This window comes from Hemibagrus wyckioides, linkage group LG15 (genome assembly GCF_019097595.1).
Source record: "Hemibagrus wyckioides isolate EC202008001 linkage group LG15, SWU_Hwy_1.0, whole genome shotgun sequence".
In the NCBI taxonomy this organism is placed as follows: Eukaryota; Metazoa; Chordata; class Actinopteri; order Siluriformes; family Bagridae; genus Hemibagrus; species Hemibagrus wyckioides.
The window spans coordinates 16,952,218-16,979,376 of record NC_080724.1 but is presented as its reverse complement, the minus strand read 5'-3'; the positions used below and the strand labels follow the sequence as shown (position 1 = coordinate 16,979,376).

The following is a 27,159-nucleotide window of genomic DNA, read 5'->3' as shown; positions in this document are numbered from 1 at the left end:
CGATTTTATTAGTAAGTGAAATGATGGACGTCACTAATTGTGAAGAAAGTTCAGGTGGAGTTTTCCTTTAATCCACCACACACGCTACAAAACTCCTGCAGCGCTAAACTGTGTACAGACTGCCCCCTAGTGGATGGGTGGAGAATGGAAAGCCATTTCTTTCTCTTTGTAAATAATAATAATAATAATAAATAATAGGATGGACTCAAAAACAGAGACAAGTGAAATTATATCGTATTTCATCTTTATTATTATTATTGTTATTATTATTATCATCATTTTTTTTTAACTTTGAGAGCAGAGAATCCATACAGTGCAGGGTCTAGGATAATAGCTTTTTAATCTGAATTTGTGTTCAAGTGGTTATTAGTGGATGCCTTTTTTGTTTTGTCATACACTGTATAAACTATCAGAAGAGGATATACACATAGATATACATAGTGCATTTCTTGCATTGTAAAGCAGATTCTTTAAAAAAGAAAAAAGAAAGAAAGAAAGAAAGAAAGAAAGAAAGAAAGAAAGAAAGAAAGAAAGAAAGAAAGAAAGAAAGAAAACAGTGCAATTGTATAGATTTCCATCTCGGTACTATAGTGTCTACGTCTATCTCTGCTTGTCTTTGTATTGCATACAGAATTTATCCGTGTGGAAAAAAAACAACAACATAGATAACCCAAACAAAAACCTAGAATTCCAAATGCATCTTGTGTCGCAAGAAGACATCACCCGGTGTTGGTGTTTAGTAGACGCCATCTAGTAGGAAGAACAGATTTTGCTGTGCTTCAAGTGTCACTTGCAAGTTGCTTTTCAAACCACATTTCCTAAGAAGAACTAGCAGTAGATTTGCATGGTCCCAAACAACTTTAGTGCCAGAGATAAATAACGATATAGTACATGTGTAGGATGAAGTGTAGAATTATTTTGCAATTTATTTATTTTTTTGTCATATGTGTCTATATGCATAAATACATGTGCTTAAAAATTACGAAAGGAATATTTGTACTCATGAATGCTAAAAAAAAAACAATAAGGAACGGAGAACGCTTAGCTAGAAAGTGAGTCATTTTAAGCAGTATAGCATTTCTGGGTGCGATATTCCTTTAGCGTTAACAGTTTATTGTATATACACGAGCAGTCTGTACCGAGTCGGCTCTGATGGTTCCTGGCAGGCTTTGTTCTATACATGTGTGGGGCGCGAAGCAAACCTGCAAAAACCTCCCCTGGAGTAAGAGAAGTAGGAATGCATGCTCTTAATGAACGATACTATACAGAATGATCGAGATCTACATGTATACGGTAGGTTACATTAGTGGTAGATTAGCTGAAAGATTGTCTTGCAAGTAAATATATTTATTCTGTGAATTTGAAGATACATTCCCTCCCGTGTGCATGTACTTTGTGCGGAAAACAGCAGGCAAGAAAGAGGAAACGAAGAGCATCAGGAACGTGACTGCGCCGGTTGGATTTCCAGCAACGTTTGTGAATTTTTCGTACAGTCTCCAAATAGATCTCCATATGCTGATCTCTACTGAAGATCGGCATATTTTTTAAAATCTGTGTGTTTAAAAACAAAAGTCATATATGCTGCCAGTCATAAGTTTTTGCACCCTGTATATTTGATCAAGAACTCTGACTGAAAATCTAAACAAGAAATAGCTTTAAGAACGGAATTGCTTAGGGAATTGACAAATATTCAATTATAGCGACATAATCGAGATGTAATCAAAATACTCTCATACAGTAGCACATATTTATGTTTTACAGCTAATATTAGCCCAGTGTATGTATTTCTTTTATTGGCTCCACAGATTTAGCCTCCAAGTGTGTCTGCCTTTAATATAACACTCATTTTGAGTCCCATTAGGATCTGAGCAAACAGTTCCACAAAGATTTAGCTTTCGTTACTCAATTGCTGTGTGTCAGATATTAAGACGGCAAGAAGAAACTCCGAGTGCTCAAAAAAAAAACCTTTGACTGGCAGTGTATTTACACACATGATACAACTCAGAAGATGAATTTTGGGACAGGCTCCAGCTCCACCACAACCCTGACCAGGATAAAGTGCTTACAGGAGATGGATGAGTATGATATTTCAAAAATCTACACAACTTTACATTGATTCTAAATGTAATCCGTTAACATAGATAGGAACAAGTAAGCTCCAACCAAAATCTTTCCCATGGCTTACTGTAAAGATGAGAGATAGATAAATACCAAGAATCAGTATTCAGCTTGATGCAGATTGGCATCATTACACCTCTGGAAAAGGTTGAAGGTAGGGTTTTGTCACTTAAACCGGAATAATTATATTTTAACAGTCACGCTGTTATAGGAAAATAATCCACGATGGGATGATGTGAGACTGTTATCAACCCAAAGTGGGTTAATGTCCTGTTACAGCACAGCCTGACGTGTGTTATCCCTCTTATTCCACAGCAAATAAATTTTAACGTGAACACATTACCCTTTTGTTTTACCAAATAATGTATGTTTGACGTTATGGAACATTACTGAGACAAATAAGTTCCTGTTACCGCTTGCATTATGGCAGCTATATACACAAGTGTTTCCACACCAGCCTCTTCTTTAAAATAGCTCTGTTAATAAAAACAAACAACTAAAAAAACAGATCGAAAAGATCCCAAGAAACTGGAAATTCCTTTCCTTAAAGGTACATGACAGAAAATCATACATTTTGATTGTAAGCCAAGTTCCTGTGTGCAAGCTGTTATTAAAGGAACGAGAACATATTAGAAAGAGCATGTTAATATAAATCTATCATTTCTGTTACAGCAAGGAAATACTGATTGAGCCGAAGTAATATAAAATTAAACACTTTCTGATTCAAGAATTGAGTCATGCTGTAGAAAGTAACATAATTCAGCTCGATGATGCCATTCGAAGCAAGTATATAAAGGCTTGTGCATGCATTTATGGAAAAGATTTTGTTTGAGTTAGACTTCTCTTACTTGTTAGCTTCACAGGGCAAAACTAAAGAAGCAAATGATGTCCTTGTTGTAATATTACATGTGGGGTTGGAGGAGGTTGTGTAAGTCTTTAGTTAACACTTTACGATAGTGTACAGTAACTCAGAGATAGCTTTACAGGAACTAAGCAGGAACCGGAACAATTTGGCCCACAAATGACGCTCTGGCTAATGCTCTAACGTCTAGTAGAACAGAGTTTGTAACTCCCATGATTCTTTTCTTCAGGAGTGTGATAATAATCACCAATCATAATCAAAGCCATATGTTGATCATAAAAGTGATAACTAACTGACTAACTGGGTAATTACTACTCACAAAACTACCCAAGCCATTCCATTATTATTACATGTTAAATAATTGCCTAGTATTCATTAGTAGTTAATAATAGTGACTAATGTGTGAATATAGTGCTACTTGTTCCTTCCTGCATAGAGAAATTGAACAGTATTGTAATGTGTTGCCACTAATCCTTTAAACTGGTGTCTTATTGCCTCAGTAATAAATAAAAAGAGTAATTAAAAGTTGCATTGTATGTAATAATGCCATTTAGTATTTATTCAGTATATATTTACTGTCCAGAGAGGCCATGCATTATTATCTATTTTCTTTCTGTCCTGTTATTTCAGTATCACTATTTAGTTTTCTTGTCACGTGTACCACACAGTTGGGTAACTGTAAGAAGAGCTTCTACAATTATAACCTGAAAATTGTTGTGTTGTCTTTTTTTTTGGTTACTGTTTTGTCCTTTAGTGTTTATGACAAGGTGATAATAAGTGTATGAGAGAGTTTGGGTCACATGATTGTTGTTTGGTGTACCGTGAATCATCTTAGAATTTCCCTATGGAGCGGCGGAAAACTAAAGATAGTAAGAGGAGGTTAGATTGGTGCTTGATAAAATAAGTGGGGTTTTTTTTCCAGCCAAGGATCACTTTAACTGTAAAATAATTTTCACTGACCTCCACTGATCATAATCCAATTATTCAAACACTAGGCTCATTATTTAAATGCGTAGAGTAATGTGTTGGCTATTTATTATTTTCTAGACTCTAGACTCTGTTTTTTTTTCATAATGTTCTACAAAATTGCCTGGGATATCATATTAATTATGTCTGCAGTTGTTTTCTTATTTAACAAGCATACTCTTACAGCCGAAATAATATTTCTTGTGGGGAGAAAGCCTTCTCATATTGGAGAGTTACGCCTCCTTTAGTTTCTTATAAAGCACCACAGATTTTCAGTAACATGTCTGTTATAATCTGTAATTGTAATTGTTGAGTTTCAGAATTTGACTGAACACTGGCTCCTCTAACCCATTCATATAGGCTTATCAACAACTATCTAGCAGATCTTTATAGGCCTTTTACCTAGTTTCATAAATCCTCTGACATAAAACTGGCCTGTATGTCTTCTACCCAGGCAGCTGGGATGACTGAGACCTAGAAGATTTGTTCTGAGGAGAAGCTCATCTGCCCTATATATCTGGATGTGTTTGTTGAGTTGCCATGCAATCACAGCCTCTGCCAGGGCCATATTAAAGAGGTCTGAGCCAAAGAATGTTATCAGGCCTACAAACAGGCCCAGTCTTTAGAAGAAAATCTAACTAAAACTAAAACCGCTATCTTAAAGAAGTTCAGTGACCCAATATCTTAAAGAAGTTATGTTGACATGTTGACAATCACACATTAAAACACCTTCAAGCGAAGAACTTCCAGGCATTTGCTGACAGATGCTGAGAACATGCAGGCCTGTATACAGGCTGTATCACTGAGTCTGAGCAGGTGGCCATGTGCCAGTACTTCTGCTTCCCCAGTTGTGTAGTCAGCCAAGGATGATATCTATGGCATGGAATTGCATCAGAGTGATATAAGGCACATGCTGATGAAGTATCAATGATTAAATATAAGACGTTGAAGAGCTGTTGTACAAGCTGGAGTCGGAAAAACGGCAGGTGGAGGATAAGTTAGATCAGCTGAATGTGGAGGTGTGCCTGCGATATAAAAATACTTTGGAAGACTGGACAAGACAAAGTCCTGTAGCTCAAAAAGTGGCACCAGGAAGCCAAAGAAGCTTCTGAGCTCTGTCCAGACAGTATCAACCTCATGAAGAACAAAGAAATCTCATTTATAGACAGTGTATAGACTCCCTACAATTCTTGATGGGATTTCTAAAAAGGAGAAGCACCTGTGCAAAGTGCCAGCAGAATGCTTCGCAGCATTTCACAAAGTGCCAGCAGAACTCTTTGGCAGACTTCTATCTGAGCACATCTATCTACCTGTTCTGAGTGAGCAGCACAACAAAAAAAAGCACAAGCATTTGACTGGATGTCCTCAGAGCACACCTCACATCAAACCCTAAGAGCAGGCAACACTTCCTGGCTCAGAGGACCAGCTGATTTGAAGAGGCCATCTGTGGCATCCTGCAGCTCTGCTCGACAAGATGTGAGCCCAAACAGCAGCAGGGCCAGAGTGAGAGATGTTTAACCTATCCATCATTCCAACCGAGTCTTCTATTTTGCCCAATACCCTATGCAATGGCCATAATATCCTCATGTGTACAATGGACAACTACTACTGCTACATTATTGTCTGGACACCCATTTGTACCCTCTTTCATAGTACTTTTCCCACTTACTTTCCTCAGCTCCTACCATGTTCTAGTTGATACAAAACCTTCCAATGCACAGCAACTAATAAACCCACAACCATCTGAATTCTACAGTCACTGGTAAGCCTTGTACTAAATACTAGGCTGGCAGTTAACCATCCACTGTTATCTCTAGTGTATTTTTTTTGTTCTCTTACTCTTTTCCTTCTTTCCCATCAAGTAAAACAACCACCGCAATTCTAATGGCACCTTTTCTCCTTTTATACTAGCTGAGGTAAGCCGGTAGCCCTTCCAACCACATGTCTTCCTTATCAAGTCTTCAAACCCCCCTGCCTGCCTATTCTAAAATCTTTCTAAAGGACTTTTCCAAAGAAATTAACACAGCTCTGGGATAATTTGAGGTGCTGCTCACCTGGAGAGTATTTTCATTGGTTTTATTAGGGCCATTCTGAAGTCATTCCACTGCCTCATCTCCTAGCATTTAGGGTGCCTGTTTAGGAGATCTGTGTCATATATTTGGTTTGTTATTCACTGGGAGGTGCACAACTCAATACCAGATTTAAATGGTGCCTAAACATCCTATGCTTGGTCAGTAAATGGTTGCTGGTTATTAAAAACAGATAAGAAACAAAATATTAGGAATGCAATTTGTTTCATTACATACTAGCTGGATGTCCTAGAGTCAAACGTGTAACTCCATATAAGGAAGGCCAAAGCTGGAATTCTCGACAAGAAGAAAAATGACATGTTAATATGTTTTAAAGTAGTTTTCTACTGTATACCTGGGCATAGATATGACAGAACATTTGACTTGAATTCGATTATATTTTAGATTCCATTGTAGTGCTAATCTGTAGTTCCCATTAGCTAGCTAGATAATTGTTAAGATAACCTTTTCTTTGCCAGGCCATTTATGTAAAAGTTGTCACATCTATAGATATGTTCTTTTGACCAACGAAGGGGCTTCAAGTTTCAAAGGGGCTTCATTTATTTCAAGCTTATGTTAGTACGATTTCCATTGTAAAGTACTACTAATAATGGATGGCCTCTTTGTATGGAGGAGAAAAAAGGAATGGCCTTTGTGGGGTCTTTTTAGCTCATTCTGAGATTTAGATGCTGTATATAGTTTGTGCATATCACTCATCGGAGAACTGGATAGAGACTTCTGCTAACTTAATTTCTAACATAAATCATTCTGAGACTAAGAAAATGACTGAGTTCTTATCACTGCTGTATCCTCTCAGTGGTTGTGCTGAATAAATATAGGCTTATGCTTTATTATTGAAGAGCCAGTTGTGTTGGGCAATTTCAGCACATAAATAAATTATAGTGAGCAGGAAGATGGTGTGGGCAAGCAGCAGGGCAGTAGTTGGGCAGGAGGTGATGTGTATGTTTGTGTGTGTACATGTGTGTGTGAGACCAGATTGGCAGTACGGTAAGAGGATGTGATAGGCGCTCCTCTCTGTGGGAAAATGTGGTGACCCTCTGATGTCAGTGCCAACTTCACCACAGAGAGCAGTGGCAGGTTGGCAGAAAACCGCAGACAGAAGGTTTCACCCAGGAGCTGGGAAAAGCCCTGTGGCTCTCAATCCAACTCTCAGTGTGACCATTCAGACCAAGGGTGATGTGTGTGTTTGTGTGTATATGCATATATGTCTATTTGTGTATATGTGTTGGTTTATATGCAAATGTGTACTCACAGGTACTTGAGAAAGTGTGTGTGTGTGTGTATGTGGTTATGTGTGTGTTTGTTTGTATGTGAAAGTGTTTGAATAGCCCTATTCGGATGGCATGGGTTTCTCTCTCTGAAGTCTGTAGTAAAATATTTGTATGCCTTGTTTTCGAAAACATTTGCAACCTAATTACTGTATCTTTTTTACCATGGATACATGGTATGACTATTAATAATAATAATAATAATAATAATAATAATAATAATAATAATAGTGCTTTCCATTTAATATAACATCTTTCTAACACTCAAGGACACAATACAAACATCTACGTATTAACAAAACATAGTCCTATTGGGGAGAAGGAAGGGAAAAATGTTGGTGGAGAAAGAAATTATTTAAACAAAGAAGTAAGTGCAGTCAGGAAGGTCCTGGGGGATGGCAGTCCTTAATTTGGGGGCTACAGCACACAACGATCTGCCTTCCAGTGATGTCAGTCTGGTCTTGGGCGTGACTAGCAAACCAGTATTAGTTGACCTGAGAGTCTGGGCAGGGGTGTAGGGGTGTAGCAGCTCAGACAGATAAGGCAGGACGAGGCCATGTAGTGCTTTGTGATTGAGAAGTAAGACTTTCTTGAGTGACCTAATATGAAGATCTAATTAAAATAGTGTGATGTCAATATTAGATCTAGATTTGTACACGACTCCAGCAATGTCAAATGAGAATTTTGAATGAAAGTGTTTTGCGGGTAACGATTAAGGGTTATTTAAGGAAGATGGTTTCCATCCATGAATTTCTATCATGTAATCATGAATACATTCAGTTTAAGAGGTGGAAGGAAAAGCTTTGGTGGCGATTGCGCTGAGATACTCTGAGAGTGCTGTCTGTTTAACTCTGGAAGCTAAGACCATGTTTGTGGATGATCTGGCTAAGGGAAAGCATATATATGGTAAAAAGAAGGGGACTCAGGACTGATCCTTGAGGGATACCACATATATGCCATTGGCAGTAGAGGATTTTTCCTAGTAGTTATAATGTGGAGTTATTATTATAAACTGCAGTCATAATATCGTGGCACGAAACTAATTTGAAGCTTTATAGCTTTCATAGTGATATAAAATTGAATATGTTTTTGTCATTACACAATGTCAAACCTTTTCCAAGCTATCCATTAATTGGGACTGCTGTGTGTCAGAGCATAGAAGACTAAACACACATAGAAGCATGTATAAGTAAACATTTTACAACAGCAAAGATCAAACTGCAGAAATATCTAATCACTAAAAAGGATCAGACCAGTAGGTATATTTGTCTGGAATTGTCTTAGGGGACTGCCCATCTGGACAAAATATGATATCACTGAGTAGCACCTGTAAAGAATCGACAGCCCATGTAGAATTAATCCTATCCGAATAGGGCTCTCAAGTGTGTGCTGCTAGGTATTGTGTTGCATCTGTGTGTGTAAGTTGTGCTGCAGTGGAGCGGTCCTGAGTCGTGGAGACGGGGCACGCACGGCTGTGCTAGTTACGGATCGAGGTGGTGCCTCCTGTGTGCCTGGTATGGTGGAGTTCATCCTCTTCTTAATATATCCTCTTCTCTCCATCCTCCTCCCCCTCAGGGGACAGCTGCTCCATTCAGGGGCCGAGAGGGGCTGACCTCTGAGAGACGGACTGAGGGAGGCACTGGAACTTTCCACCACCTGTACTGTAAGCTAAGGATAGACTGCAGTAAGTACATGAGCACAGCACAGCTTGAAGATGCTGCAGTGCTTTATATTGCTCAATATTCTATCCTCACCCAGGGAAGCTACAGAAACAAAATGCATTATTGAAACTGAAGAACTGCAATGAAATCAGGTACCTACCCAGAGCTTTGACAGCACTCATTCAATCAATTCCTGTGTCTCAGAGAACTGGAAAAGAAAGGAGAGGCTGGGAGTACAGTAGAGTCCTTAAACTCACTCAAGATCTAAATGTACTCAGTTGCTTATAATTCATGAATGCATTGTTTAAAACATGGCAAATTAGGTGCCTTGCTTCAGTTTTCAAAAATGGCTGTGATAGCATGTTATTTGTTATACTGCATGCTCCTAATGCACACTGTTTAATGATGTAATACCTGAAAGGTAGAGGTGTGCGTAGGACTGTTGCTTTAAATCTGTGCCTGCCTGCCTGCCTGCCTCCTGCCTCCACAGTTAGAGGGGTGTAATACAACACCACTATCTGTAACTCTATCTGTTAAAGCTTCAAATATTTGTATCAGTATTCAGATTTAAGCCCAACAGTACACACAGCATAAACAAGGTTTTCGTTGGGGAAAAAAAACACAGTGTCAATACAGGCAATGATTTCAGGACCGGACAGTTCCTCAACCTCAGCTACATCATTCAGTTTTATTATGGTTCTCAACTACTGATTAATAAATGCTATAATTTTGTGTATTTCATTTTTCCTGCAGTACTATCTATCCTACTTTATATGACAAAATATACAGAAATGAGCAATATATATATTTTTTGAGTATGCTCACCTGTTGGCTGGAGTTGCCTGAGGGTGGGGTTACCACCTTTTGCTCCAGGAGGGGGTTTGCAGGGGCTGAGCTTGGCAGGTGAGTTGCACGCCAGTAGATGTCCAGATACTCTGCCAAGTGTTCACATGCATCCTCCAGCTGATTCTCATCCAGAATGACGTCAAACATTTCCTGAAGTAGAGCAAAACCAGGGGAATAGAGCCAATCCAAAAATGAACAGGAAAAAAGTGTATAAGTGTGCAGAACTGATAGACCCACTGGTGGACACTGGGCGAGTTTATCTCCTGCCATCATCTGTACATTCAGGTGTTTGCTTTGAGACTTTCCTCTGGATTTGATGAGTCTTTGGAGAACCTACGAATAAACACATTGAATAACGGTATACATTCAGTTATCCTTGACTGAGAGATTGATTGATCTGCTTTTTACCTTTGGCGACGACACTTTGACATACACGATGATGGGAGCGAGGGACGTCTTTGACAGCTGTGCTGGGTGGTTAATGGTGTCTGCATCAAGTACCACCAACTGCAAGGACTTTGCCAGCTCAAATATCCTTTCTATCTCACTCTGGACCTCGGCTACAAAACAGAAAGAAAGTGAAAATTTAATCAGATACAAAAAGAGAACATATTAGAAAAACTTTAAAATGTATTCATTTTGATCCATTCATTCACTCATTCATTTTGATTCCAGATCAAGTTATAGAATGTCTCTTACCTAAGCTGGAGCGTGTGTTGGATCTCTCCACAATGGCTTTCTTATTGAGCACAGACCTTTTGGCCAGCGACAGATCCGCAGTCACTCGTGTGATAGAGATTCTGCCAAGAAACCACAGAACAACAGTTTTTCTATTTGCCACCAGCTCGGTATCAAAGATTTAAGCTGTGTGGTTGTTAGAACCTGCTTAGAAACTGATGGTTCTGTGGAGTGTGCCTGGCAGCAATGATCCAAATCAAACCGATAAGTGCAACAACAACATGCCCATAAAATGTTAACCTCACCTTCCATCAAACCTGTGCTTTAGGAAGTCAAACAGTGCTTTCTGCATCATGTCTGTCACCTACACAGGAGGAGGGGGAAAAAAAACAATTTTTGACATATTACTCCTTCAGATTAATATTTTGTATATTGTAACTTTTTGGCCTTCTATTTATAAAAAGAATGAACACATTTCATATCCTTGGCCTAACCAAAAAATGGATCCCAACTGAATGGCACTGCAGTGGATTGTCAGTGGTCAGAAAATGGATGAATAACAATTGGCCATGATATACTGTATGCATCCATTCACTGCAAACTTTATCAGGAACAACTGCATTCATGCAGTTATCTATATCAGCCAATTATGTTGCAGCAGCGCAATGCAAAAGATGGTTCAGATACAGGTCAAGAGCTTCAGTTAATGTTACATCAAACATCATCTCATTGGAATCTCCTGCACAACAGTCTCTAGAGTTTAGGCAGAATGGTGCAAAAAACATCTTGTGAGCTGAGGGTCTGCAGGCTGAATGGCTGAAACATCTTGTTGATGACAGATCAGAGATCAGAATCAGAGGAGAATGACCAGACTGGTCTTCACAGGATGTCTATAATAAATTAACAACTGTGGTGAACAGAAATGCATCTCAGAAGGCACAACACATCAAAACTTAACGTTGTGGAACTACAGCAGCAGAAGATCACATCAGGTTCCACTCCTGTCAGCCAAGAGCAAGAATCTGAGGCTATTTATCCAAATAGGACATCTGAAGACTTGACAAAGACCAGGATCAAACCTGGTTTGGTCTTCTACTGTTGTAGCCCATCCACCTCAAGGTAAAGAGTGATTATATGAGTTGTAACTTGCTTCCTGCCAGATCAAACCTGCCAATCTGTCCATTTTCCTCTGACCTTTCTTATCAACGAGGCGTTTCTGATCAATAGAACTGTCTCTCACTCAGTGTTTTTCCTTCCCACAATTCTGTGTATAGTATAGTCTACTACCAGGTTGAGAGAATGGTGAAATAATCACACTAAACAGGCTGGACTCTTGAGTCCCTACTGCCAACTTGAAGAGTTAACTTCAGTTCAAAGCTGTGATTTATTTATAATTTGTCCATTAACAGATGCATAAAATAGACTTCTAAATTTGCAACACACTACAATATTTAAAATAAGGTCAAAACTCAAAGCTAAAGCAAACAACAATTTTACCACAGAAGCCACGATAAAAGCTACAATCACACAAAATGTCTCAGAAATGACTTTCTCAAAGCTTTTTGTGCTGAAATACCAGACGGCTGTATCATTTTTACTCCTGATACAAGAGGAGTGCATTTCCTGTACCTCATAGCCTTTCAGTGAGGGTCCAACCAGCACAACCGGCCTCATGGAGGGTACAACGTCATATGGTGGAACGTGCTCTGTCTGAAACACACACACACACACACACACACACACACAGCATCTGTTTGATGCCTGATAGAGTAGTGGTGTGGACTGGCTGTGTTCCAGTACCCTTGCTGACTTCCACTTGCCATTAACGCCCCAGGGACTCTAAATCCATGACTGTTTTTTAATTAGCTAAATGTTGTGAGCACTCAATATGCTTGTACAAAGTATTAATAGTTGGCGACTTTCCATTGTCTACTTCTTCTTTGCCAGAATTTTTTCCTTTTCTTTCTTTTTTATTGGATGGTTCTAATCCTAGGTAAAGCTTACACTAGACTGCTGGAGCATAACCACTACCATGACCAAATTACTGTTTTCTTTGAGTCTGGACCAAATTAGTGTTTAAACCTGGTTGGGTTTCAGTAGATCTGTTGCACAATTTATCAGAAGTTTTTCAGTACTTATCCAATATTACCATGCGACAAATGACTGTACACTAACATGCTAGGTCTTTATTTACACAGGCTAACACTTTTGTCGGCATTGTATTGTATTGACGCAGAAAATAACCGCAGGATTGAGCCAAATTGAGTTAGATATCCTACACAGGGATAGAAGTAGACTTAGTGCTGCTCTAATCCTAAAGACTGTCCTGTCCTCATCCCAGGGTGCCTCTTATACTTAATACACTTACACTTAGTCTTCTTCCAACACAATTAGTGCCACCGAGAAGACGATGGAGTTCTTCATGTCATGTTGGGGAGAAATTCCTTCCCACTCTCTCCTCTCACTTTATTATTATGCATATATATTTCCATTTTTTTTTCTTCTGAAATCTGATATTGTTGACAAATAAAAAGCTATGCAAAATAAGATGGGATTAAATCATCAAAATGAAAACATGAAAACCTTTCATTTGTTTATTAACTGTGTTGGAAATAATTACGGTTCCAGCGCTCGTGCTTGTCTATTTAGTTCTGCTTGAGTAGCCTGAAAAGAAGTTTCTGACAAAGAGATGTCAGTCAAGTGTGTTTATTAGTACTCATCCAACTAATTAGCTAATTAGATCCTTAGATCGTGATATGATGATGATGATGATGTGTGTGTGTGTGTGTGTGTGTGTGCGTTTATGTGTGTGTTTGAGGCAGGGAGAAATGGTTTCAATTGTTTTAAAAATATGTTTTTAATACTCCTGATAATAAATAAATAATAAATCCTGGAACACTGTTCCTAAATCCTGGAATCCTGTTCCTAAGTCCTGGAATCCTGTTCCTAAATCCTGGAATCCTGTTCCTAAGTCCTGGAATCCTGTTCCTAAGTCCTGGAATCCTGTTCCTAAATCCTGGAATCCTGTTCCTAAGTCCTGGAATCCTGTTCCTAAATCCTGGAATCCTGTTCCTAAGTCCTGGAATCCTGTTCCTAAATCCTGTAATACTGTTCGTAAATCCTGTAATACTGTTTCTAAGTCCTGGAATCCTGTTCCTAAATCCTGGAATACTGTTCCTAAATCCTGGAATACTGTTCCTTAATCCTGGAATACTTTTCCTTAATACTGGAATACTGTTCCTAAATCTTGGAATACTGTTCCTTAATCCGGGAATACTTTCCTAAATCCTGGAATCCTGTTCCTAAATCCGGGAAAGCTGTTCCTAAATTCTGGAATACTGTTCCGAAATCCTGGAATACTGTTTCTAAGTCCTGGAATCCTGTTCCTAAATCCTGGAATACTGTTCCTAAATCCTGGAATACTGTTACTTAATCCTGGAATACTTTTCCTTAATACTGGAATACTGTTCCTAAATCTTGGAATACTGTTCCTTAATCCGGGAATACTTTCCTAAATCCTGGAATCCTGTTCCTAAATCCGGGAAAACTGTTCCTAAATTCTGGAATACTGTTCCGAAATCCTGGAATACTGTTTCTAAGTCCTGGAATCCTGTTCCTAAATCCTGGAATACTGTTCCTAAATCCTGGAATACTGTTCCTTAATCCGGGAATACTTTCCTAAATCCTGGAATCCTGTTCCTAAATCCTGGAATACTGTTCCTAAATCCTGGAATACTGTTCCTTAATCCTGGAATACTTTTCCTTAATACTGGAATACTGTTCCTAAATCCTGGAAAACTGTTCCTAAATCCTGGAATCCTGTTCCTAAGTCCTGGAATCCTGTTCCTAAATCCTGGAATGCTGTTCCTAAGTCCTGGAATCCTGTTCCTAAATCCTGGAATCCTGTTCCTAAGTCCTGGAATCCTGTTCCTAAATCCTGGAATCCTGTTCCTAAGTCCTGGAATCCTGTTCCTAAATCCTGGAATCCTGTTCCTAAGTCCTGGATTCCTGTTCCTAAATCCTGGAATACTGTTCGTAAATCCTGGAATACTGTTTCTAAGTCCTGGAATCCTGTTCCTAAATCCTGGAATACTGTTCCTAAATCCTGGAATACTGTTCCTTAATCCTGGAATACTTTTCCTTAATACTGGAATACTGTTCCTAAATCTTGGAATACTGTTCCTTAATCCGGGAATACTTTCCTAAATCCTGGAATCCTGTTCCTAAATCCGGGAAAACTGTTCCTAAATTCTGGAATACTGTTCCGAAATCCTGGAATACTGTTCCGAAATGTTCCTAAATCAGTCAAGTGTGTTTATTAGTACTCATCCAACTAATTAGCTAATTAGATCCTTAGATTGTGATATGATGATGATGATGTGTGTCTGCGTGTATGTGTGTGTTAGGGGGGAAGTACTATAGTGTGTATTGCTGGAGTAAAATAAACCAAGCTCGGGAACCTTCGGCAGAACGGATACACAGAAAGTCAACATTCCCAATGGAAAGGAAGGAAAGGTGAAGGTACAATATGAATAGAGCAACAACAGAACAACCTACCTGCTTTTGCTTCTGTTTGGCTTTTGGAGGACAAGAAAAGAAGATTCAAGAACAGATATAGTCAAAGGCTTTTCTCCCATTACGAAGCTGATATGATCACACTGTGATCATGAGACAGATAGCAAGTAAACGAAGCATTCTTACCAGATGAAGGAGGAGTTGACCTCCAGCCTCCTGACTGTGCATTCCCTCCTGCTTTCCTACAGAAAGTACAAGAACAAGGATACAATATACCCCAGTGTTTAAAGTGTTATATCTAAAAACTCTTGCATTAAATATTAAAAAGTTCCTTCCTAACACATCCAGGGGAAAGCTATGCTGTGCTACTCTCACTTCAAGACTGATAGCCGCTGATGTGTAACACGTTCATCCAGACCTCTGTGCAGCTTTCAGCTCCTGTTTGAGACGCATAGCCTCCAGTTTGGCTGGACTCGGGATGAAGCTGATGTCAGCCCCTTCCTTTACCAGCCGTCCGATCCACCAGTCATTATTGTACTTCTGCATGGAGTGAAAACACTGCAGTTAATTACCACTAGATCAACCTGAATTTCATATAACGGAAAAGTCCAAAAAACGTATGTCTTTTTATGCATAGGCATAAACAATTTGACAAGAGCAAAGGGTTATGATGAGAAAGGAAATCAGAAAGAAGCCTTACATGAGCCAAAAAGTGTAAGCAAGTGTAAAAAGAAAATGTTCATTTAAAAAGGGTTGTTCCTGCCACTAGACTTTCCTAACAGTGATGTGTGTGTGTGTGACTGATGCAAATATGATATGATAAGGCAGATCTCGTTCATATGTTTTGATCCGATCAAAAGTCGAGAGACTACTGGGTATTCATAACTAAAATTTAACGTTTTTAACACAACTACTTTGGAGTCCCATAAAATAAATAAGTAAGACTAAGTGCCACTTCTTTTGCACGTCTGTTAACAAGAAGAAGGATACTGTTGGATCCTCAAAACCACCTGAGACCGCAAAGTGAACTGAAACCACTTTTGAAATGAGAAAAAAGTAAATATTTTATGAAAGGATCAGTCCAAAACTTTTACAAGGTCTGGAAACCCATGATCACAAAGTTTGATGCAAATGAAGACTCTCACATTAATTGATTAATATATTGATTATTATTACTGATTAGTTGAAGCTAAATTACCTGGGTTATTTTTTAATCCTGCATAGTCATAATATTCTGTGTCCAGTGTTTATTGAGTGTACAGACCACAGGTGTAGCAGTGATTAGAAAAATACATGGAACCAAACCATTGTATCTTGTCCTTTTCTTGTTATGGATGTTGTGTTCATTTAGAAAAGTGTTTATATATGATAAGGGTTAATCAATCAATCAATTAATTAATTAATTATATAATTATAATTCACACTTTGGAAGGAAAAAATAAAAGATATATTTTTTATTAAAATATATATCTGTGCTATAAAATATATAACTGTGTTAAATTGAAATATTAATCAATTTAACACAGTTATTTACAATATACTGAAGCATTATGGATGTAACATTTGAATGCATTGTTTACATTCTGAAATAATATAGTAAGTGTTTAAATGTGAACTGTTACTATGTTTTAGCTTTTATTTATTTATACAGTAAGAATAAAAAAAAAAAAAAAATTAAAAAAATAAATAAATAAATAATAATAATAATCAAAGATTATTGTTGTTGTTGTTGTTTGTCTGCATCCCATAATCTGTTCTTCTGCTGATTTAAAAAACACACACCTCTTTGATGTGGAGAAAGTCTTTGGCTTCAAAGTTGATGGCGGCGCCCTGCACAGGACAGTCCTCATCGAGAGCCCCGCAGTAGCTCACATTAGTTTTCACTGCAAAAGCCACAGGTTTGGACTGTAAAGAAGAGGAGAACAAGCTCCCTGAGTCAGGAGAAACCGGATGACAGAGTAACACAGCTGGATAAAAGAAGAAGAGAGGATAAAGAGATGATGAGAGGATGAGAGCTTACCTTGGCTCTTTCGAGCTGCAGCACGGCCTGGCGCTCGGCTTCCCGCCGAGACGCCTCCTTATCCTCCTCCAGGGACAGGTCGGAGTCCGAGGGTCTACTCGTGTAGGAATCAGCCGAACCCTACAGAGAGAGGGAGGGAAAGAAAGAGAGAGAAGGAAATATGCAGAAGGTTGACAAAATGGAAGCAAATGAAAGAGGAAAAGAGGAGCAGCCGAAGGTGGGAAGAGAAAAGAAAGAGGCAGAGAAAGAGTAAAGTGAGAGACCATGAGAACAAGAACAAGAGATAGGAGAAGAGACAGCAACACAGAGACAGGGGGTGGGAGGGAGAAATGGTTTTAATTGTTTTGAAAATATGTTTTTTAATACTCCTGTGTTTGTAGTCACTCAAATATACTAGAATATACTAGCAAAATCCTGGATCACAATCCAAAATCACTGTTCCTAAATCCAGGAATTCTGTTCCTAAATCTGTGAATACTGTTCCTAAATCCTGGAATACTGTTCCTAAATCCGGGAATCCTGTTCCTAAATCCGGGAATCCTGTTCCTAAATCCTGGAACACTGTTCCTAAATTGTGGAATACTGTTCCTAAATCCAGGAATCCTGTTCCTAAATCCTGGAACACTGTTCCTAAATCCTGGAATACTGTTCCTAAATCCGGGAATCCTGTTCCTAAATCCAGGAATCCTGTTCCTAAATCCAGAAAAACTGTTTCTTAATACTGAAATACTGTTCCTAAATCCTGGAATTCTGTTCCTAAATCTGTGAATACTATTCCTTAATACTGGAATACTGTTCCTTAATATTGGAATACTGTTCTGAAATTCTGGAATACTGTTCCTAAATCCTGGAATACTGTTCCTAAATCTGGAAATACTGTTCCGAAATCCTGGAATACTGTTTCGAAATCCTGGAATACTGTTCCGAAATCCTGGAATACTGTTCCTAAATCTGGGAATACTGTTCCTAAATCCTGGAATACTGTTCCTAAATCCGGAAATATTGTTCCTAAATACTGGAATACTGTATGTAGAATGTTAGGAATACCCTATATACATTTAGACATATAGCAATTTTGAAATTGAAATAGTTTTACACCAACTGTTAAACTACTATAACACATTCTCACTGTATCCTTAATCTGTAAAGTTGTTTATACACACTAACCAAGCACTTTATTAAGAACACTGTACTAATCCTGGGTAGGGCCTCCGTTTGCTCTCAAAACATCCATGGCGTGGATTCCACAAGATGTTGGAAACATTTCTTTGAGATTCTGCTCCATGTTCATATGATTACATCACACAATTCCTGTAGATTATTTTCAGCTGCTGTGATTTTTCATGCTGTTAATCTCCAGTTCTTCCACATTCCAAAGATGATCTACTGGATTTCAATCTGGTGACTGGGAAGGTCACTGAGGAACACTGAACTCATTGTGATGTTCCTCAAACCAGTTTTGATTTGTGATACGGTGCATTATCATGCTGGAAGCAGCCATCAGAAGATAAATTGTGTCCATGAAGGGATGAACAAGATCAGCAACAATACTCAAATAATCTGTGGCACTCAGGTGATGACTGATTGGTATTAACAAGCCAAATTGTGTTTAGAAACCACACCATCTCCACACCATTACACCACCTCCACCAGCCTGCACTGCTGATCCAAGGTAGGTTCATGGATTCATGCTGTTGGTGCCAAATTCTGACCCAACCATGTGTGTGTTTCAGCAGAAATCTACATTCATTAGAGCAGCCTAGGTTTTCCAATCTTCAGCTGTCTAATTTGGTGAGCTTGGGCTCATCCATCATCTGGTTTGAAGTGTGCATTCTGAGATGCTTTTCTGCTCACCACAATTGCACAGAGTATTTATCTGAGTTACTCTAGTCTTTCTTTCAGCTTAAACCAATCTGGCCATTCTGTATTGACCTTTCTCATCAACAAGGCGTTTCTATCTGCAGAACTGCCACTAAATTGATTTTTCTCTTTATTGCACCATTCTAAGTAAACTCCAGAGACTGTTGTGTGTGAAAATCAGCAGTTATAGAATACTCAAACCAGCATGTCTTGCACCATCAATCAGGCCACGGTCAGAATCACTGAGATCCCATTTTCCCCCCTATTCTCATGGTTGATGTGAACATTACCCAATGCTCCTGGCCTGTATCTGTATGAATGTATGCATTGCACTGCTGCCACATGATTGGCTGAGTAGTTGAAAAAGCTGAAAATGAATCAACACCTTTTCGACCAATCAGAGTGAAGAATCTAACAGCCATGAGGTGTACTGTAAATCCCATTAAACCCCTCTGTAATATGGTCTCTGTAAAAAAGCATAAATGTAGGAAGATTTGATTCGATTTTGTAAACAAGTTTATTACAAATACAGAATTAAAATGAAAAAAAAAAAGAGAGAGAAAGTCTCATACTAGATAATATATTTTCCACAATACCCAACTTAGATTTGGACCTGACTTTATATTAAAATCCTTTTATCCCGTGTCGCCCTGAAAACCACGGTTCCACTGTTGAGTACGCCTTTTTCTGAATATTTCTTCCTAATATCATGTAAAGAGAGGGTTTTTTTCTCACCACTGGCTCACGGATTAATCGTCTAAGCCTCCGTTTCTGTAAAGCTGCTTTGTGACGAGTTCTAAAAGCGCTATACTAATGAAATTGAACTGAACGGGGAAACAGTGCTTCCCTACCTTCTACCTAGAGGTAGAGCTCAGAGTGCATAGGGAAACAACCTTAAATGCTTTATATAACTGTAAGAATAGCATAGCTAATCAGTCAGGGAGGGGAAGCACTCTAATGTAATGTATTATTGATGACGTGTCAGTGAGGATGACAAACTGGCTGGTCGAGCACATTCTGCATCTCTCTCTCGTCTTAATCTACAGTGACTTAGCACATTGCCCGGCTTTCAACTTATAGCTTGTAGATGCAGACTCTTAGTGGAGGTGTTGGTTGTGTAGCAAATGGCAGAGAGAGCGTTTACCTCAAAGGACCAAACGACACCTCAGTGTCAGTTAAATAAAATGAAAGATCTATTTGTGTCAGATATTTAAAGGTGATAATGACTTATAATCATATTCAAGATGATATTAAGGACAATATTATCCAGCAATGGATCTGACTAGATCTTTTTTCACCAAACACAAGCATTTCAGTCTTCCATACATGGGCGGTGGTAGCTCAGGTGGTTATGGCTCTGGATTGCTGACCAGAAGCTTGGGGTTCAGGCCCCAGCATGGCCAAGCTGCCACTGTGGGGACCATAACCCACTCAGATCCAGGGGCGCTGTATCATGGCTGACCCTGTGCTCTGACCCCAACCCCCAAAGATGGGATATGTGAAGAAAGAATTTCACTGTGTTGGTCCCCCTTTTGCTGCCAAAACAGCCCTGACCCGTCATGCACTGTGTATTCTAAAACCTTTCTATCAGAACCAGCATTAACTTCTTCAGCAATCTGAGCAACAGTAGCTCATCTGTTGGATCGGATCACACGGGCCAGCCTTCGCTCCCCACGTGCAATGAGCCTTGGTCGCCCATGTTTACCACTGTTCCTTCCTTGGACCACTTTTGATAGATACCCCACAAGAGCTGCAGTTTTGGAGATGCTCTGATCCAGTGGTCTAGCCATCACAGTTTGGTCCTTTGTCAAACTCGCTCAAATCCTTACGGTTGCTCATTTTTCCTGCTTCTAACACATCAACTTTGAGGACAAAATGTTCACTTGCTGCCTAATATATCCCACCCACTAACAGGTGCCATGATGAGGAGATAATCAGTGTTATTCACTTCATCTGTCACTGATCATAATGTTGGTGTATAATTGGTATAGATTTTCATTACAAGTGCAGACTGGAATACCAGTACTTGTAAAAAAACAACAACAACAACAAAGTACTAAACTGTTACATACTGGGATATTTCCCTGCAATTATCTCCCCACTAACATTACATTTACAGATACACAAATATAATTGTAATAGACATACAAATAAACCTATGTGTATGTTTCAAATAATAAAATCTTTTTGGAGCACTCAGAAAGCAGAATTTTCTCTGTAGTGGCCCAACCCACTACAACTAAGCCTTGCACTAAAATAAAAGAAAATAAATAATAAAATCTCCCTTTTTTTTGTATTAATGCATAAATCCTTTTAACATCCCCAGCTGGAAAAATCCTTGTCCTTGAGTCCTTTAGTCACGCTCAGCAGGAAGCTGCATCATCCCAATTTCCTGAAGATCATGAGAAGAAGAAAAGCAAACCTGTTCATTGTTCATTCTTTGTTTTCATTGATACTGACACTCATTGATACTGCCTTGTGAGGGTATTTTGAATATGGAAGTTATAGGCTGAAAAATAAATTATGAAGTGAAAAAAATATGTGTATGTAAATCATTAGAATGTCATTAATGTCTTTATGTCATTAGCATGCATGCTAGTTATCCAGTGGTTTGGATCAATAAATTGTTCATTTCAGTGATTGTTTCTTATTTCAAAGCAGCAAAGAAATCTGTTCATAACCAAATAACCTTTAAAAGAATGCTTGAGATAAGAAGAGATGAGATAGTCGGTGTGTCTCACGGGTCCGGATAAATCCCTTTTCATTAATCACATACACGGTGCACAGATACACATGAGCATCCTGTCGAACCTTCACCACACTGCATTCTGGGTGACTTGTGTGTACTCAGCAGAGTCCCTCTCCTCTGCCTTGCAGACACTCCTGAAAGACCCGCAGGCTCAGAAGAGCGCAAAGGTGTACGACTCCTTACAAAGCAAGCAGCAGCAGCACCCACATATCATCCCTAAATTTAGTACCCTAACAGCTGCAGCTATTTTTCCTCCTGAGCTTCTTCCACCTCTCTCTTCCTCCTACTGTTTTACTCTCCTCTTTCTCTTCTGTTAACTTCCCAAAAATCCCCTTTGTTACTCCATGCAGGCTGTGGATATCGGTAAAATATTTAAAAACAGCTCAGGTCTCTGAGACAATGCGTAATTTGTATATAGGATTGACAACATATATCACAGGCAGCATGGTGGCTTAGCACTGGTGCCTCACAGCAAGAAGGTCCTGGGTTTATATCCCGGGTTCGAACAGACACGGGCCTTTCTGTGTGGAGTTTGCATGTTCTCCCCATGGTGAGTCTCCTGGTACTCCGGTTTCCTCTCACAGTCCAAAAACATGTACATTAGGTTGATTGTCAATTCTAAATTGCCCATAGGAGTGAGTGTGTGTGGTTGTCCGTCTATATGTGTGGCCCTGTGATGGAATGGTGACCTGTCCAGGGTGTACCCCTGCCTTTCGCCCAGTGTGCGCTGAGATAGGCTCCAGCAGACCCCCGTGACCCTAATTAGGAATAAAGCAGGTATAGACAATGGATGGATAGAATATATATCTATACCTATATGTTTAACAGGAAGTTACATCATTCAAACTTTTGCTTTCAGTGTACTTCTGACGATGTCGTGTATTTGTCACTTTGCCTTCCATCACCTTGCTCATAGTCGGTATTTTTTTTTGCTGTTTTAAATGGTTTTGCAACTTATATAATAAAAAAGTCTGACTTTGCCGCCTCTAACATTCCGTTACATCCACAAGCAATGTTTAGTTCTCCAATCCGATTGGTCAGAAAGTGTAGAGCATTCAGGATGAAGAACTTGACATGACAAGCTGTATTGTTTGTTTTTTGTTTTTTTGTCTTATTGGTCTAAAGAGAAAGAATGAAAAACAGACAGGTGACTGAGCAAATTTTGGTGTATGTGAGAACAGGTGCTAAGTTCCACAACATGAAATGTAACTACAGTATAAACAGATAGAAAATATCACATGGTTGTGGTGGTAGAGGAATAAAACACTTTGGATGTGTTAGAAGAAAATAATTTTCAGGAGTGGTAACAAACTACACACTACATTACCCACCCTGTCGCTGTTTATTTACCTATAGGAGCATGAGCTTGACATACTACAGACTCAACAGAGCCTTAGCCAAAAATCACAGAATGCACAGAATAGAGGTGTTAATTAGGGGAAACACAAAAAAACAGGTATGATCAAAAAAGTATGAGACTGATTTGTTGAGGCTGATGGGAAGTGTCGTTCATCTCAGGCAAAAACATTTTGTGTGTGTGTGTGTGTGTGTGTGTGAAATCAAAAAAGCTGAATTTGGTTAAATGTTTGATTTTCTAGTTGTGCTGTCACTTGACCAATACCTAATAATTTTTTTTATGGTGCTAACTTCACACGAATTTCTACTAGTATTATTTCTTTTCTTATTATTTATCATTATTTTCAATTATTTTTAATAAAAAATTTCAGAAACGATTCAGATTAAGGCTAAGAAAAGCTAATTGCATAAATACATGTGAAAGGAAAAAAAGTGAAATATGGGGTAACTATTCACATAGTTCATCGTGTCAGCTGTGTGTCACACTCCTTGTGCTCCATAAACCTTTACACTGTAGCACCGTAAACCTTTCAGGTTAACAGGAAAGATAAACACAGAGTCAGACCCAAGAATAAACTACAGTAGGCCCATAAAATCCTAATAAAAAGCAAACAATAATCTTCAGCTGAGTAAGATGCTCCGATAACAGAAAGCCGAGACTAATTTAATGCTGTAGCGAGCGTCTCCAGTTTGTTTTTAGTGCCTTGAGTGCATTTTGGGTACAGAATTTCTGAAACTGAACTAAAAATACACGTCCAGCAGCGTCTGGAAATGTCCAACGTGTTACAGATATCTAAGCACTAAACAGGGCTTCCCACAGAGTTTCCCAAAATTCACTGCAGCACAAAGATCATCACTGAATGTTATAGTGAGCATCATCTTGAGTTCTCTCTCTCTCTCTCGCTCTCTCTCTACACTAAGTAATCTGATCTTAACCCTACAGTGCTTTTTTGGAAACTGGGCCACTAAGATTGCTAATGTATCTAATTACATTTGTCCTAAAACTATTTATAAAAAGTGCTGTGATTTCGATATGGCAGTTCTTCATGATGCAGTGCTGCAGTACAGCGGCCTGCAATATGAACATTCTAGATCAGTAAAATGCTATTTTTGTCCATATCATGCAGACCTACATTTGATCTATTCATACCTTAACCTCCAATGTGCTCAAGTACAGATCCAGAGCAACGCAAATTGTACACAAAAAGATCGGATCCTACAGCAGATCTGGTTTTAATAGTTAGCCCTTAAGCAAGTATCTAAATCCAAATTGAAACTTTAATAGTGGTTTAAAGCAAGACATGTACATACAAATGACAATTTTGGTCCTGTCAATCATTTTGCTCATTTATAATATGTCTTCTATTAAAATGTGGAAATTTGAGCATCAGTACTCAACCTTAAAGTGTTTATGTCACTATTCTACCTGAAACTAAATGCCATTATAGAAGGCTTGAAGCTCCACCCACATCACAATCACGTCATGTCTCATACGTCTGAAAATCTCCTGATACATATATATATATATATATATATATATATATATATATATATATATATATATATATATATATACACTATTTCCACAAACTGTTGGAAAAACGTCAGAAGCAAGCAATTGTACAGAACGTCTTTGTATACTGTAGCATTACAATTTCCCTTCACTGGAATTAAGAGGCTCAGACCTGTTCTAGCATCACAATGCAATGCTCCAGTGAGCTCCATAAAGACATGGTGTGTTCAGGGTTTTAGCAGTGTCCTGTTCATGGCTCTGACCCTAACTGAACACTTTTGGAATGAACTGGAACACGGTCTGCACCCCAGACCTCCTCACCTGACCCCAGAGCCTGATCTCACTAATGCTCTTGTAGCTGAATGAACACAAATCCACACAGTAATGCTTCAACATCTAGTGGAAAGCCTTTGCCGAAGAATGGAGGTTATTATAACAGCAAAAGGGGACCTGGAATGGGATGTTTATAAAGCACATACAGGTGTAATGGTCAGGTGTCCACACACTTTTCTAGTAAAGTGTGTTTTATACACACATCCTTTATACATGAAAAGACTTACAAGAGTCGAATTAAAAATACTGCACTGTATTATTTTTTTTTTATTTTTTAACCAATTATTCTCTATATCCAAATACCTCAGTTTTTATATTTTTTTTACGGCTTTATTTCCGAAGTGTTCTATTTATTTTAGACTTTATACTGGAAATGGCCTCAAACACGTTTTATTACAGAGCAATAGCATTTTCTTGACGAAACAGTGAGACATTTGAGAGTGTACTCTCAGTGAATCTAATATTTTAATTCTACCATTACATTTTTTTTCTCAAGAATTCATATTTCATTAGCCTGTGATGCTTAAAACAGTTACAGTCTGATATAAAGAAAGCAGTTGTAAGAATATCAGCAATCGAAGATTACTATTAGTATTATATTCCTATGCATTTATCATTTACACTATTCACCTGTAGTGTCTTGCTTTAACTTTAACTCCATTAGCGCCACCAGTGGCCTTTAATAAAGCCAGCGGAAAGAGATTAGTCATATTACCAAAATCCTGATCAAAGCAGAAAGGGGTATTAGTGCATTTTATGACAATACATAACCCTATAATACAAGAGTGCAATCCTGCTAAGCGGAAAAGCACACGATGTCCAAACAAGCACTTTAAAATAAAGCAGCATCTGAGACCACACACACCCACATACACAAACACAAGCCTACTGTATTCCATACACATATACTGTGCATTAACAGCCGACCCTTTTATTTTTTTAAGATGACCCGCCAGACTCAGCATTTAGCCGCACAAGAGCGCGATCGATACCGTAATGCAATCCCTTAAAAGACACACAGCACAGCACGGTGCTGCAACTTCATCCGCTAAAAGTGCTTCCATAACTGCTGCATTTCACCCATTATACATCTGCACACTGCCTTCAGCCTTTTCCATACACGGCCAGCACATGTCCTGAAACTCACGCAAAGCAGAAAAACAGCTCAAGCATTCGAAGCATTCGTGATCACGATCATCAGGATCTGACTCAGGTGGTGTGATGGAAACAAGTTTTTCATCTTTCCAGTAGAGTGGAACAGACCTGGATGTCACGCTGCAACACACAACCAGCCGAGGAAGCGGCGCGGAAAAATAGTCAACCTCTCTGATTTCACATCCAGCAACCATTCAGATTCAGGTACTGGTGGGGATGAGGCTTTTATAAAAGTATGAAAATATGAAAATGAAAAATCAGTCCAAAATTATAGCACTGTATTACAAATGCCCAATATTTGTAGAATTTCATACAACTAGTGGAGAAGAAAAAATACAAGCAACTAATTACAAAAGCTTTATACGGCTCCCAAAATTCTGCTGAACCTCCCTACACTGTAGCCAGTGCCTTCTGAGAACCTTGGAGAAAATATATCCAGCTATCAAGAAAGTGTAACGTCTACTGATGAAGATGTCTGACCTTTTTTCAGATGAAAACATCATACATATTTTCTCTTTATTTCCCCACACGTCTTGTCTCATCACCTGATTGATTGCGTGGAACTTGTTAATGTCTACTCTTGGCCATGAATTCAAAGTAATAGATCAGCTGTGTTGCTTAAACATCATCTTGTAGAATTTGTCAAGCACTTTTTAAAAAGGCGAAAGCATGCAAAAATTCATTCGCAGAACTGGATTTGGTAGATTTGGGAATGACATGGAACAAAAACACAGAATACCTGGTTGTACGTTGGTGTGAGTGTGTGTGTGTGTGTGTGAGAGAGAGAGAGAGAGAGTAACAGGAGATACAGCAAAAAAAAAAATTGGGAGAAAGAGAGAGGCCCATACCTTGGCACTGAGAAGCGCTGCACTAGAATCAGATGCCGACATGCCTCTACAAACAGCCTCTGCCTCGCCTCCATGGCTCAGAGGCAGACAGTGCTGCAGGCTGAGAACTGTTCTCCATAACCAGCGGCAGGAGGCAGGAGGAGAGGAGACGAGAAGAGACGATAATAGAGGAGAGCAGCACAGCTGAGGATCTGATGCTAGCGAGAACTCTCTGCACAGTGCCTATATGAAATTGATGCCCGACTGCAGCAGTGGAGCCGAGCCGAGCGAGCGCACACACACATACACCCTCCCACTGCTGCTGCTTTCTGCCGCCTCTGC

General features: G+C 39.0%; 1 protein-coding gene across 1 annotated transcript; it reads right to left on the bottom strand.

Annotated features, from left to right (window-relative positions):
* Positions 1-227: 227 nt before the first annotated feature.
* cacnb3b (calcium channel, voltage-dependent, beta 3b) lies at positions 228-27,159 on the bottom strand. Its single transcript, XM_058410027.1, has 14 exons — positions 26,839-27,159; positions 17,025-17,144; positions 16,787-16,909; positions 15,423-15,544; positions 15,191-15,246; positions 15,047-15,066; positions 12,119-12,199; positions 10,795-10,853; positions 10,511-10,611; positions 10,220-10,371; positions 10,049-10,144; positions 9,791-9,961; positions 9,126-9,173; positions 228-8,972 (listed from the first exon to the last, which is right to left on the bottom strand). The coding sequence occupies exons 1-13, from the start codon at positions 26,878-26,880 to the stop codon at positions 9,144-9,146; spliced, it is 1,173 nt and encodes a 390-aa protein (XP_058266010.1). The 5' UTR covers positions 26,881-27,159; the 3' UTR covers positions 228-8,972; positions 9,126-9,143.

What these genes read in the sequence shown, in the direction of transcription:
- cacnb3b (XM_058410027.1), bottom strand. Translation starts at nt 26,880, where the DNA reads ATGTCGGCATCTGATTCTAGTGCAGCGCTTCTCAGTGCCAAG. An exon ending in ACTTTCTCCACATCAAAGAG is followed by an intron (nt 15,545 to 16,786) that starts GTGTGTGTTTTT and finishes CACTCCATGCAG; the next exon opens with AAGTACAATAATGACTGGTG. An exon ending in CCAAACAGAAGCAAAAGCAG is followed by an intron (nt 12,200 to 15,046) that starts GTAGGTTGTTCT and finishes TGTGTGTTTCAG; the next exon opens with ACAGAGCACGTTCCACCATA.